Source organism: Apostichopus japonicus, chromosome 16 (genome assembly GCF_037975245.1).
Source record: "Apostichopus japonicus isolate 1M-3 chromosome 16, ASM3797524v1, whole genome shotgun sequence".
Lineage (NCBI taxonomy): Eukaryota > Metazoa > Echinodermata > Holothuroidea > Aspidochirotida > Stichopodidae > Apostichopus > Apostichopus japonicus.
The window spans coordinates 27962970-27978664 of record NC_092576.1 but is presented as its reverse complement, the minus strand read 5'-3'; the positions used below and the strand labels follow the sequence as shown (position 1 = coordinate 27978664).

At 38.1% G+C, this 15695-nt stretch overlaps 1 protein-coding gene across 13 annotated transcripts in view; it reads left to right on the top strand.

The window, feature by feature from the left end:
• The first annotated feature begins 5161 nt into the window (after nucleotides 1–5161).
• The window catches only part of LOC139983754 (vinculin-like), a 61139-nt gene continuing 50605 nt past the window's right edge, over nucleotides 5162–15695 (top strand). For 2 of the 13 annotated variants that reach the window (XR_011798815.1, XM_071997506.1), the window contains exons 1-2: nucleotides 5163–5420; nucleotides 14198–14477. Coding sequence is in view for 12 of the 13 variants with exons in the window: in XM_071997506.1 (XP_071853607.1) it covers nucleotides 5364–5420; nucleotides 14198–14477 (337 nt within the window). In the remaining variant the exon portion in view is untranslated. Of the gene's footprint in view, nucleotides 5421–14197; nucleotides 14478–15695 lie in introns of all 13 variants that reach the window. The other 11 variants (XM_071997511.1, XM_071997512.1, XM_071997507.1 and 8 more) reach the window with 10 other exon arrangements.

The window sequence follows — 15695 nt, the reverse complement described above, 5'->3', positions numbered from 1 at the left end:
ATAACAGGGACCAGACACTGAGATGGGGTTTTCAAGTAACAATGTGTAATATATTTCTTTACACATACAAATTTCACATTTCCAGCCAACGGAATATTCCTTCAACAAAAGTAGCATACACAGATCCTTTTAAACGCAGTTTATGTTCTTAAAATAAGTGAAGACCAAGAGATTCTGTTCCCAATATTCATTTATTCATCATTCTGTCGATGTACTGTATATAGTACTAATCCTTAAAACCACTTCTTGAATATTTAGGGCTTTAGGGCGAATTGTAACCACATGGATGTAATCGTCTTTCACATAAGCTTAGTGTTGTTTAATCCGTTTTTTACATATGACCTTTAAATGATCAAATTCAAAATCATTGTTATGTAGTTTCTATGTTATATGTAAATGTCATTGTAAATGTCATTTGAAATGCATTAACTATTTAGAGAGGTAAGAACAACTCCCTTCGGGTAAGATCTAGTGAGATTTGCCTGTATTCGTGTTTAGTTTTTATTTCCCGATTTTCAATAAATAACGAAGGAAGATTACGTCCTTTTGACGCGAGGAAAAGCTGAAAATAAATCATTCCTATTTTCGACCTGAACACGTCCGTTTCTTAGCGACTTAATCTTGGATATTCCAATTACTAAACAACAAAACGCTGGACTAATCTCTTGCATGTTCATGTCAGAACCATATTTTAATTGCGTTTTATATGACGTAGATATGAATAATGTTTTTTTCTTTCCTTTTGCTTGTCGTTTTTTCTTTCTTCAAAACTCCATAAATGGAGGGATTGCCAAAATGCAACAAATATCTGTAAATAAAAAAATAAAAAAAGATCTTATACATGTGTCTATGGTCTTTTCTATGGGTTAGTTTGTACAGAAACATTTCACATGAGGGCGCTGTATTAACTAATGAAATGTGAACGCCGTTTTCACTTCCTTGAGACATAACCCTGTTACCTTGGCGACAAGGGCCCACTGCGTCTTAACTGTGTGTAAACACACACCACATCAAGTATATGTCAACACACCAAGTGCCAATTACAATCACGAGGTGCATGTCATCTCGCCGCGTCCTGTGTATCCCTCCCCCCCTGCCCCCGTGCCTCCCTGCCCCCCCCCCCACCTCCTCCACGGCACCCCACCCATCTCTGTCCTTACCAGCTAGAAAGCAAATGAATGGATATCCATAAATGGCAAAAGCGAGCAAGAAATCAATTTGCTCAAGTTTTATTTCTTAACTTCCTAGTTGTAGAAACCCTAGTCCACTGCAATACATCAAGACTGTAATCCGTGCAACTTTTGCTTGAGGTGTTTTTTTTCTGTTACAAAACGAATTTTCAGTAGGTACTGTAGCACAATTAGAGTAGTGATCATCCGCTCAAAAGCTTAACCATTGTCAGAGAAAATATGTATGTTATCAGTTGCTGTCATCGTTTGTTCTGCCTGTATATGAAAGAGCATAATTTAAAGTACAGATGGGTGTGAAAATAGGGAGGATCGAAGGTGATATAAACCATTTTAGAAAATCTTTGGTTAAATGTTGAGATTACTCCGAGCGAGCAGATGGAAGGGTGGGGGTTCAGTATGCTAAACTAGATCCTCTTCTAGCTCAAAATCTAAACGGTCATGATATGGAAATTTGCAAGTGCCACGGATAAGCCAAGATCTCAGCTATCAAAATTGTGCATGTGTCTGTGTTGTGCATGTGTCTGTGCTCATGCTATGTCTACTGCATGAAGTGTCTATGATTATGTTATGTCTACTGAAACAAGTGTCTATGTGCCTACAGTCTTCTATATCTACTGTAACAAATGTGTATGTGTCTATGCTCATGCTATGTCTACTGCAACAAGTGGCAATGTGCCTATGGTCATGCTATGTCTACCTACTGCATGAAGTGTCTCAGTATCTATGGTGGGTAGGATATTTACCAATAGCGCCATCTATTTTCTTGAAAAGGAGACTGATCCGACTTAACTATAATAATTGCTCAGTTTCATAAAACAATATTATCGTGATGGATTGCTTCCCGAAAATAGTTAAGGAAAATCTGATTTCATTCATTTTTTTTTTTTTTCATTTTTTCTTCTTCATATTTACCTCTTCTGAACTGATTGAAGATCTTATAACATGACGCTGTCATGGCATTAGTCTCAAACGGTTAAGCCTTATCCGTCTTCTTGTAACTTTCACATCACAGACTGACGAAATGAAAACCCCTTTAACCCCCTTTTTAATCACAATGTATAGTCTCCATATTAAGCAAAATATTTACCAAGATATTAAGGAGGGGCTGTTCACCATATGCAAAATAAGCAAAGATTATGGTTGGATTTTCGTCTCCCTTCTTCAACAACGATTGCCACACTGCCGAGCAGAAAGCGCAGCCTGCGCGCATAGCCACGCTTTCAAGCGGTATTTGGGTATAACTATAACGCCCCCCCCCCCCCCTCCCGCCCATTTTTGAAATCCCTCAGAAGAAAAGATTGAAACGGAGCTATTGTGGTACAACCATACGTGTAGATCCAATTATATATTCATAATATTCATGAATTTCTAGCCCAAATATGCGTCAGAAATTTCAAGTATATATATTACTAGAGCCCGCCACACATTCCCACCCTCCGCCCCCCCCCCCGATGTAGGGTGTGCCACAAGGCCCCGGACAGTCATTTCCCTCGTTCCCCAGTCTCCCCAGGCTACCCTTCATATTTCGATATAAAAAATCGCCGTCTCATAAAAAAAAAATTAAAATGGGCGATATGGTGTCTATCATACACGAGAGGCACTACCGTAGCTTGGTAGCAAGTTGAATATCTGAAATCTGTTTATGTCATATTCAATTATACTTTAAAGACATCAACCATAGACGGTTCCGAAATTGCCCCACAATCGAATGCCTCCGCCGCCCACCCAAACCACACCCTCTCAGCCCCCCAAGATAAATCTGACCTGCCACTTAAAGGCATTGAAGACTTGCCCCAAACCGTGTGCGGCCATCTGAAAAAGTTAACTTTCTGTTGCTTGCAAGCGACGTTTTGTTCGTGTCGCTACAAAATGCAGACAGTAATGAAACGTGATACCTTGTTATCTTTAAGTTGGACCTGAGATGTCCATCGATGTATCGCTTGTACACTGTGCTGTGGGCATTGACCGCAGCTGTATGTACTGACTGTACACTGGTGTCTAATGTCGGTAATCTGACCTAGTTTCGAATGAGGTGTAACAGAAGAGTAAGACACCACCATCGATCCCAGAAAATACACACACACAGCTTGCTACCATCGGTAATTAGACACTTGTGTACGGTCAGTACATACAGCTACGGTCAATACCCATAACAGAGGGTACATAGCGTGGACATCTCATGTCTAGATAAAAGATAACAAGGTATCACGTTTCATTACTGTCTGCATTTTGTAGCGACAAGAAGAAAACGTCATTTTCAAGCAACGGAAAGTTAACTTTTTCAGAGCGCGGCACGCGGTTTGGGGCTAATCTTCCAAGAGTTTCCAGGGAATTCGTCCCCTGTACCCCTACCGGTGATTCGCATCTGGATCTTACGCTGTCTGTTCGTGGTGCAGCCAGGGGGATGCACAGAACGTGCTACACGATATCCCGCCCACCAAACATATATCCCCACACCCAGTGGCGGAGCTAGGGGTATTGGTCAAGGGGGCGAGAATGGTCTGTAGGGGCGCTTCCGACACTATCTAAGCGGAGCGCCACCACGAGTTGACGCGGAGCGTACCGAAATTTTTGAGTAAAGATACTCCCTAGATCGCCGGAAATGACCCTTTCCGGGCCTTGCTAATGTACAGATAAACGAAGAATAAATAGGTGTCATCGCCAAAAAAATGTGACAAATGTAAATAGGTAGTCTATGAGAGCGCAATAAAAAAGTCAATAGTCGCGAATAAGTAAAAAGTGGTAAAAAGCTGAAAAGGGCGCCAGCAGTCCATTTGAGTCCGTCAGGGGGGGGGGCAATGGGCATCCGCCCCCTGACTGTATGGACGCTCCGCCACTGCCCACACCCCTGCCCTTTTCACGTGCAATTGTTCTTGCCGCGATTCATATTGCGCAATCACACATATATCATGGTTAAGTTTGAGAGATCATTGTGGAATAGGTTATTTCTTACGTGGTTAAATGATTATAAGCGTAAATAATTCCGCTAACCCTACAGCATAGTCCCAATGGGGAAAAGTGATAGAGAAACAAGCAAGGGCGGCGGAAGCACTTTTAATCTGGGGGGGCACCAACGTCGAAGGGCACTTTGCAGAAATTCGATTGGACTGATGCAGCCTGATATTTAGTACCCTTTATAACTCTAACTTCTATCCCTCCATCAACGCCCCCCCCCCCTTCAAGGAAACAATGCATACTAGCACTGCAATATCTAATGTGCAAATTGGGAACCAAGGAACAAGTTTTCTTTCGAGACAAAATGAGGTGAAATCATTATAAAGTCCAAGTCCCTGCACACGTACGCGATCGATACATGCATGAAATCAAATGAAATATGTCAAAATACGAAAGAATGGGGTAGGTTAAGGGATATTAAAACTATACTCATTATTCATAGTAGGCTATAAATGGTTTCTGCTTATTACAAAGTCACAATGTAAAATAGCAAGGCATTTTTGAAATGCAATATGGAAGGGTAATAACACGGCAAATGATTGTATGTTATTGGCATGTGATTTAATAACCGACGCATGCCTATATGATATGCAAATTAATGTGTAAAACGCGCGCGAAAAATTTCGGTTATATTTTTCGGGCACGTCGTTACAGCCCCCCCCCCCCCCAATCCAATTGGGCTCCTACGCCTATGGTAGTAAACATTTAAAACTTCCCGAAATATTTCATTCGACGTGGGTTTCGCTTTGTAAACTCTTTTTTTAATTAGAAATTTGTATGTAGAAAAAGGGCACATTTTTGACCTGAGGAAAAGTGGGGGGCACGTGCCCCCTGTGCCCCCCCCCCCCGGTTCCGCCGCCCTTGGAAACAAGCGGCACGTTGCTACCATATTTGTCATTAAACTCCCCACGCGAAACCGGGAGCGGAAATTACATATTCGAAATTTTCCCCCGCACCGGAAGTCGTATCTCGTTACGATCAGCTGTTTTGGAATTAACCACGCCTACATTTATGTACCAATATCCGCGCGGTAGATTGTCTATGTACTGCGACCGGCTCAGTGTAGTAGTTTATCGGGCGTAAGAGCAGTCTCGTAGGGCTTAACACGCACATATATATTTCATTCCGTCGTTATTTGTTTCGTAAAGTACAAGACTGGACTAAAGTCTAAAAAGAAGAATTTCCGTTTCTTGTCCCTCTCTCTTTAAATAATTTAAGATGCCGTCTTTCCACACGAAGACCATCGAACTGATTTTGGACCCTGTCGCACAACAGGTAAGCACTTGTGTGTCTTTACACTGACAATATTCTGCAAAAGGGTTGGTAACCGGAAGTTTGTCTTCGGCTTTTTCATGTGTGTCACGAATAGTAATTGGATTCAGTCAAAGCTAAGAAGTAATGTTGTAAATAGGGAGGTGGTGTAAGGGGTCACTGGTGTAAAAAGATACACAACGCGCTCTGTGAGGTCAACTCACCACAGTGGTATGCATGTCTACCAACATTGGAATGTCAAAAATGGCAATGCATTGGTGCAGTGTACAGTGGAATAGAACATGTATGGAAAAAGGCGTTTTATTAGCTTAGGAGTTGCATGGTTCTTAATGAACTGTTCACTAACTTAAAACAAAATAATACAGCTATCCCACTCTTATAACAGTTGAGTACAAAAAGAATCCAAATTTATGTCTTGGTGTTGGTCTTGTTCATATTAATATTATCAACTTGTGTGTTCCTAAGTAATACTATAGGGCTAGTACTGTAGGGTTACAGTTTCTTCCTGTATCTAGGGCACAAAGTTAGGCTTTTAACTTAAAATTTCACTTTTGAGTTTGGAACATTTTAGTTGGAACATTTTCTTTTCTAGCTATACATAATGTGGTTATAAAGGTCACTAACATTGTAAGCCCATTGTAATAAATTTGTAGTAAATTTGCCTTAGAGTTAATTAAGCAATTATTATTTATAAGTACACAATAGGCTAAAGGTACTGCACTAAACTACTACTATATCTGTCACAATGATTACTAAATGTAAAAGCTTGATGGAATAAATAAGTAGGCAATACTAGAACATATACTGACATGTATACTTCTAGACAATTTGGTTGTATTACCAAAGTTGTTTGGTTCTGGTAATGTACATACATTGACTCTGCTTTATGGACCCCAGGATGGGAATTGTACCCCTACCCCCCCCCCTTCCCCTCTCCAATAATTTTACCACATTGATCATCATACAGGCATGGCACCACCGCAACTCAGTAATTTTTTAATGGTGGTCCAATATGTATAATATATATATAGATAGATTTTCGGAATAATTTTCACCTAGATAATTTTAAAGGTACTGTATATATGCTGTAAGTATTCTCCCAAATATGGTAGATATTCAGGTCACCTTTGGTCAAAATTCTTGAACTGTTTTTATTACAACCTTGAGAAAACTTGAGGAAATCTGCATCACTTGGACATTCAGTCATCTTATGTGTTTCTTAAAAATGTCTGAGAACAATTTGGAGGGTAAAGACCTCCAGGAAAGTACTTTTTGAAAACTTCTAGCATGCTATAATTTGGGTCCTATACAGACTACCTTTAATAGCATTTTTTGATGAAACTATATAAACTTGTGTTTTCATGACAAACACACCAGTACAGTATAAATCCCAACAAATCCTTGCATTTAAAGTTAGTGTGTATCATGCATTGTAATTAAAGTGCATCAAAATCTGCAAGTTACCAAAGAAACTGTTTTGGTCCATTAATTTCAAAATAATGCATTTAAATATCCCGGTCACATTCGATGCTAGAATTCTTTGCATTTCATTATTACAGTAAAATGATAGGAAAGCTGCAAGATATGCTAAAATTACAATTAATTCAAATATTAAGTAATTAATGTGTAACTGGGGGCATGGTCGACCGGAAAAGTTTGTTAAACATCCTAACATTAAATTAGATAAAAATGCTGTCTTTTAGTAGGCCAAAAAATTAGATATAATTTTTTTTGGGGGGGCAATAATTCAGTGTTCACAGTCAATTTGTCAATATTATCGAATTATGGCATGGGTTAAAAATGTTGGATTGCAATTCATTACATTTTTTTTTAAATTCCTTCTCTGAAACAGTGAGGCGGTGGCGATGTTGGTAATATTTTAGCGAGGTGGTCACAAAAACAGAGAGGTGTCTACCTCACAAACAGTGGCGGAGCGTCCATACAGTCAGGGGGGGTGGATGCCCCCCCCCTGACGGACTCAAATGGACTGCTGGCGCCCTTTCCAGCTTTTTACCACTTTTTACTTATTCGCGATTATTTCATTTTTTATTGCACTCCCATCTACCTATTGACATTTGTCACATTTTGACACCTATTTATACTTTGTTTTTCTGCAAATTAGCCAGGAAAGGCCGGGAAAGGGTCATTTCCAGCGATCTAGGAAGTATCTGTACTCAAAAAATTTCTGTACGCTCCGCGCCAACCTGTGGTGGCGCTCCGCTTAGATAGTGTCGAAAGCGCCCCTACAGACCATCCTCGCCCCCCTTGACCAATACCTCTAGCTCCGCCACTGCTCAGAAAATTAATACCAGGAGAAACCCCTGCATTGTACTACATGTATGTGTATACTACCCTGTAAGTAAGTTTATAAACAAACAATGAATGGATTTAGGGCTTATTGTGACAGATTGGATGGGGAAATCCTCCACATGCTTGCAATATTTACCAAGAGTTTGGAGTACTAAATGACTAATGAAAGTTATTTAGTCATCGCTACATAGTTAATAGCCTACTGTACTTAAATAAGGAACGTCACAATGCAATTGAGGGGAAGTGATGGCAGTACATACATGTAGAAATTATGCAAAATTGACTATTTTAGTCAGATTGGAATATCGTGGCCTGGGTACACACAGTATATACAGAATAGTATGCTTACAGATATGACGAGATATGATAAGGCAGGTTGTATGAGACTGAACTAGAAAAAGTTACTCTGAATCTCCAAACCTATTCTAGTTTTTAACTTTATAATGCAGTACAAACATATGTATGTAAAGTATACATTGTATGAACCTATAATCTTGAAAGCAGACTATATTAATTATGATACATTTCCAACTTCTCAGCATCTTAAGTCGAGCTGCTTCCTGTTTGTCACCCTGTCGACATACACGGGCTTCCGTTGTACAGCATTCAGTTACAAGGTTTTTTTTTCTATTTTTTTAATGTACACAGTGTATTTAGACAAGATCAGAGATAATGGGGTGTGCAATGTACAGCATTTATATACTGTATCTTTCATTTTATACAGTAGGTTATAACTATATTATCCCCATATACATGTATGTTATCCCCATATACATACATGTATGTTATCCCCATATACATGCATGTTATTTCCCCATATATACTGTTATCTCCATACATGCATGTTATCCCCATATACATGTATGTTATCCCCATATACATGTATGTTATCCCCATATACATGTATGTTATCCCCATATACATGTATGTTATCCCCATATACATGTATGTTATCCCCATATACATGTATGTTATCCCCATATACATGTATGTTATCCCCATATACATGTATGTTATCCCCATATACATGTATGTTATCCCCATATACATACATGTTATCTGGATATAATTTAGCCTGCAAAGAGTTGCTGGATGGTTCCAACTAAAAATAATGTATTCGTATCTAAAATCACACTTACAGTACTTAACCTGTTTACCCCAGATAACACCGGGCTCCTTTTACTTGGAAATTTGGGGGGTTTTGGGAGGGAGGTGGGGAGGGGAGGGGAGGTTGTGGGGGAATAGGGAATAGCTAATAAAAAATACTGTAGCTAATATAAAGCTAGGCAATAAATACAACGTTCGTAGTACAGTACTTAAACTGTTTACCCTATAACACCGGGCTTCTTTTACTTGGAAATTGGGGTGGGGAGAAAGGTGGGGGGAGGGAAGTGGGTAATGGGCAATAAATATCTAATAAAAACAGCTAATGAAAAGCTAGGCAATAAATATGACCCTCGCAATTTATCTGTATTGTCCTCAAACTTCAGACAAAAGGGGAAACTCATTTGTCAAATTTAAATTGATTTAAAGGGAATGTACGTATGCTTTAGTAATATATTTATTAACACAAAACTTTAATACTAGGAACACCAAAATTGTCCACAAAAGTTTGAAATCGTAGATAGACAAACTCTGTGCCGAAGCTACATGAATGCAATTGTATTGAAACTTTTGTGTAAATGTTTGTGACATTCACAAGTTTGTAGCCATGGTAACACAAACCGAGCAATGCAGTCTGCACTTAATATTTAGAGAATGAAATTCTTTTTTGCCATTTTAGTATATAAATGCAGTAAGTCCCTATAAAATTATCTCATTTAAGAACATTGTTTTGATGGGGAAAGAGAAATTCATGATAAAATTGTCCACAAAGCTTTCAAATCGCAGTATTAGCTATGCCGGAGCTACATGAATGCATTGTATTGAAACTTTTGTGTAAATGTTTGTTACCATGGTAACACAAACTGAGCAATGTAGTCTGCACTTAATATTATTATTGATTTTTTGTTTTGCCATAAGTATATTATGAATATAAAGTTACTATATAAAAAGAAGATTATTTTGATGGGGGAAAGATATTAAATTATAAATGCAGGGAGTTTGAACATAAGTGACCTGTAGTGTTTGTTGCTTACTAGGGCAAAAGTTGCAGTGACACAGTTACTGAGGTGAACAACATTCTTTTTTTTCACAATACTTCAAAACCAGATGAATAATTGCAAAGTCAAGTATGACAATTTTGATTTCAGTTTCATTTTTCCCGTATTCTGTTTTCTTTTGCTTTTTAGGCCATTTTGTTCATTTCAGTATACATTTTGTTAACAGTAGATATAAGCACGCACAAAACGTAAGGAAAGAAAAATTTATTAACATTGAGTTGAATATCAAATCAATGTAATTTAAAAGTCTGTGTAATTAATAACTCGGCAAGTTGTGACCATATGACCCTTCTCCCACAGTAGTGGTACTATATTAAATCGCAACGGAAATTCCAAAATTCCCTATATAAAGCTCCATGGGCAGTTACAGTACTCGTTTCCTGGAGTGGCACTACTGTATATTATAAATCTACATTATTATAATTATTATTATACTTACAGTAATGTAGATTATTATTAATATTAGTATTGTTATTATTATTATTTTACTATTATTATTGATATTGTTATTATTATTATTATTATTTTTATTTTATTATTATTATTATTATTATAAATATTATTGCTTTTACTATAATTATAATTATGATTATGATTATAATTATTATTATTATATTCGTTATTATAATCATTATCATTATCATCATCATCAATTATGTACAATTTACAGTGTCCTGCTCACACAGTAAGTCAGATTCAAAAGCCTGAAAATCCTTGAATGTATGATTAAATTTTAAATTACTGAAATCATAAATTCAGTGCACTTTTCCCATACATAAATTTACACAAATACACAGCATTTTGACATTTTGTTACTTGTGCGGTACATGTAGAGGTATATTTACATCTCTCTCCCAATGCTCCTGCCCGTTGCCATGGTTCCTCTGCCAATGCCTACCTTTCTCTTCCCAATTCACGTATAAAAACATAAGGGTACCGATATGTGGCCTACTCTGATCCTTATCCGTGGAACCAGCTACCAGACCCATATTAGATTTTGCATACTAAACTTTCTACGTTGAAGAGTTATACCTAAAGACTCATTTAATTACTTGTTCCATTTGATTGTGATCGACTTGTTTTGTTAAGCACTTAGAGAGGCTACTTCTTGTTTCTGATTTGGCGCCATAAAAATTCCACTGTGATTATTATTATTATTATTAATATTATTATTAATGTTATTATTTTTATTATTATTATTATTATTATTATTATTATTTTCATTATGGAAGCCATTCATTACATACAACTCTGCCAATCTTAACTTTGTTTAATCTTGTTTTCGTATTTACACTAGCTGAAATCTGATTATCAAGTGAGTCACACAATGTAACCTTAATCCCCAAAAAGCAGCGTCGCACGCCGGTGTGCGGTACTTATTAAAATTAGGACTTACTCAATTCAAACATTGTCGTAAGTAATGCACACACTTCAAACCATACAGTGCCAACTCTTACAGTAAGTTCAGACTACATTTTTCAATGTGTGACACTTGGAGTAAAGACATTGATTGGAATTTGAACACTCTCTGTACATACAGTACAGTAGTCTACAGTTGACATTCATCAGTTCTCCCATGTTACTGGTATGAACATGCAGGATTAGATAACTTGATAACAACGCAGTCAGTCTATTAGGTGATTGATCATACATTCTGCACAGACAGCACATATATATAGTGTACATCAATTGATGAGGTAACTGCTGAGTAAGCAAAAAAACGTGATGGGTTCTCCTATAGACTAATGTTATGTTGCATGGGCTCTCCGTACATGAACTTGCAATCGGAGAGTAAATTGCCTAACAAGATCGATTTGTTGACTGTTACAGTACAGTGCGATTGTAGGACCGATCGTAAAGTATACATCTATGTACACACATGTATGTTACTTGTTCTGCAGTCATTGGAAGGTATTAAAGTACCAACCCCTCCCCCCGTATAGTACTACTGTATGTAAGTACTCTACAAAAACACAAGGCCGGGACGAGGGGAGGGCAAAATGCTCCACATCCCTCCTCCCCTCTGTGCCACAGAAATTTGTGAAAGGGTGTCATAATTTCAACAGAAATGTCAACATCTTATGTACCGTACTGCTCTTTTTCAAGGACCCCAGTATGCTACTGCCGTTAGGATCACTGTCAATTTACGTCCCAGCCCGCGGCCTAAGTTAGAGTGACACAAAGTCGTGTACATACAAAATATTAATGTATGTATAGGTTTGTTTGTAGCTGGATTCCCATTGCACATTTATACACAGCCTGTTGTACCATTCATGCACTACATGCCCTGGGCAGTGTACACCCTACTGCAAACATGTATGAATATATCCTAATTCCTAAACTACATGTTTACCTGGGTACAAACTTACACTAAATCTTATTATAATAATCTGCTCAAGATATTATGTAAGTATGGTATTATTTTAATGGAAAACATCTAGCATAGATACTGTACATGTGTGCAACTACTGTATATGTGTGCACCTACTGTATGTCTGCACCTACTGTATATGTGCACCTACTGTATGTGCACCTATGTGCATCTACTTTATATATGTGCACCTAGTGTATGTGTTCACCTACAGTATGTGCACCTACTATATACGTGTACACCTACTGTAAGTGCACCTACTGTATATATGTGCATATATGTGCACCTACTGTATATATGTGCACCTACGGTATATGTACACCTACAGTATGTGCACCTACTGTAAGTGCACCTATATATATGTGCATATATGTGCACCTACTGTATATATGTGCACCTACAGTATATGTACACCTACAGTATGTGCACCTACTGTATATGTGCACCTACTGTACTGTATATGTGCACCTACTGTAAGTGCACAGGTGTATGTGCACCTACTGTAAGTGCACCTACTGTATATATGTGCACCTACTGTATATGTGCACCTACTGTACTGTATATGTGCACCTACTGTAAGTGCACCTTCTGTATATGTACATCTACTATAAGTGCACCTACTGTATATATGTGCATATATATGTGCACCTAATGTGCACCTATGTGCACCTGCTGTATATGCACCTACTGTATATGTGTGCACCTACTGTAGAACCTTCTGCATGAGCCAAGAGGTACTTGACCTGTCGAAAAAAAAACATCTCTTAATTGTAACCTATAAGTTAATTAGCCCCAGGCGTGTACAGTAACTCTCTTAGAACTTCTCTCATACTTGTGAGTCGACTTTAAATTTGACTATCTCCAGGGTAGACATCTGGCCAGCATTCTGGGCATACTTATGATAGTTACATCTTATATGCTGTACAGTGTACAATCATCATCTGTGGGCTGTGTGATCATTGTATTGGACAAAGTGGTAAAATATACTGTTCACGCTGTGGTGTGAGATGTATATATCTGTACATTTAACAATATGGAGTGTACTGTATGTACAGTGTGACACAGATAGTGAAACATTCCATACCCTATGCATGGATGAATGACCCAGTTATCTGTACCGTACATACACTTAAAGGCTTGCACGGTAAACCGGTTTAAGTACCGAAACCGTTTTTTTCCGACCAAATTTCGGTACTATTTTTTATGATGCACTCCAGATAGCAGAAATGAACTATGTACAAATCCAATACTTTCAAATTATGCATTCATTCAATTTCATATACATTATTTAAAAAAAAATTACATTATCGCAAAAATTCACATACCAAGTGATCAATAAATTTCAGTCATTTGTGTAAATTTTTGATCATTCAAGTTTTTACAGAGCTGGTCGCCCTCTGCACTGTTCTTTTTATTTGATCATTGATCAATCCATTAATTGATTTCAATTGTTTGTGTAAATCCCAATCATTTTGTATAAATTTCAGTCATACAAGGTTTAGAAACTGCATGGTCATTCCTCGTGCAGTTTTTATTCGGCCAAATGATCGATGGATTTGAGTCGAGTATGAATTTCATTTAGTTTTGTAAATTTCAATCATTCGAGAAATTTGAGATCTGCATGGTCCTCGTTGTTCAATTTTCCTCCGATCAAACGATCGATCCATCGATTTTCAGTCGCCGATGTAAATTTTGATCACTTGTGTAAATTATTGCAAATATATATTCAGTGTTTTAGAGCTGGTCGTCCTCTGCACAGTTTTATTTGATTGATTCATCAATTGATTCCAATCATTTGTGTAAATTCCAATCATTCAAGGACTAAAGAGCCTGCATGGTCCTCTTCTTGCAAATTTATTCAAACGATTAGTCGATCGATTAATTCTAGTCATTCGTGGAATATTTTAATCATTTCTTGTAAACTTTTGATCCCTTAGGTCTCCGAGTTGGTCATCCTCCATGAAGCGTCAGAAGATGGCAGCGCCATGCCGGACCTCTCCCAGCAGATCGCCGTGGTCAGCGCCGCGGTCCAGAACCTGGTCCGGGTGGGCAGGGAGACCACCAACTCCTCCAAGGACACGGTCCTGAAGCAAGACATGCCACCGGCTCTGAACAAGGTGGAGGAGGCGTCCAACGGGCTACTTCAGGCCAGCCTCATGCTCCGAGATGACCCTTACTCCGTCTCGGCCAGGAAGACTTTAATCGAGGGTTCAAGAGGTTCAAAATTTTATACCCTTCTCCCTCTCGCTTTCTTTATAAGCCTACTAGAGCTGTGAAGTGTTCGAAAGATCTGGAAGGGATTTGGGTGGTGTTTGCCAGGAACTGCGTTGAGGGGGAGGGGAGAGGAGAGAAAGGGGTGGGCTTGGTGCTAAAGCCAGTCCACTAGTCAGAAAATGTGAAGTGGTATTGAAATTTATATACTGTATCGTCATCTTTGAATACAGCCAGTTCTGGATTGAGTTCTTTTTCTTGGTTCCGGGGGGGGGGGGGTGAGGGAGAGGGGGATTTCTGTGTTGTTTGAAATCAAATTTCAATATCATCATCATGCTTAAATAATACTTGGTGGTACACTAGTACAGAAGATGGACTTGTACAACAGCTGGCTTGAGTACCAAATATTAAATTAGAATTGCCCTGGGTAAATACGAGTAAATAAATGTACTCTCAATGTGAGGATCTAAGCATGATCACAGTACGAGAGTACCATGTACAATTAGACGCCCTCCCAGTATCAGTATGACTACAAGGATCTAAGCATGATCACTGTACCAGTGCTTAAGTTGCAGTACATACAGTAATAGTGTAGTACCAATTCAGGTGAGTAGTAGTACTATCTACTACTATATATATGCTGACATGCAGATCTATGAAGGTGAGTAGGAGTACTATCTACTACTATATACATACGAATACGATTTCAGGTGAGTTGTAGTACTATCTACTACTTTATATATGCTTACATGAAGATCTATGAAGGTGAGTAGGAGTACTTTTTACTTCCATATATGCTAACAAACAAATACCATTTCAGGTGAGTAGTAGTACTATCTACTACCATATATGCTAACAAACAAATACCATTTCAGGTGAGTAGTAGTACTATCTACTACCATATATGCTAACAAACAAATACCATTTCAGGTGAATAGTAGTACTATCTACTACCATATATGCTAACAAACGAATACCATTTCAGGTGAGTAGTAGTACTATCTACTACCATATATGCTAACATCAGAATACCATTTCAGGTGAGTAGTAGTACTATCTACTACTATACATGCTAACATCAGAATACCATTTCAGGTGAGTAGTAGTACTATCTACTACTATATATGCTAACATAAGAATACCATTTCAGGTGAGTAGTAGTACTATCTACTACTATACATGTATGCTAACACACCAATACTGCAGTATTTTCGAATCAAAGGT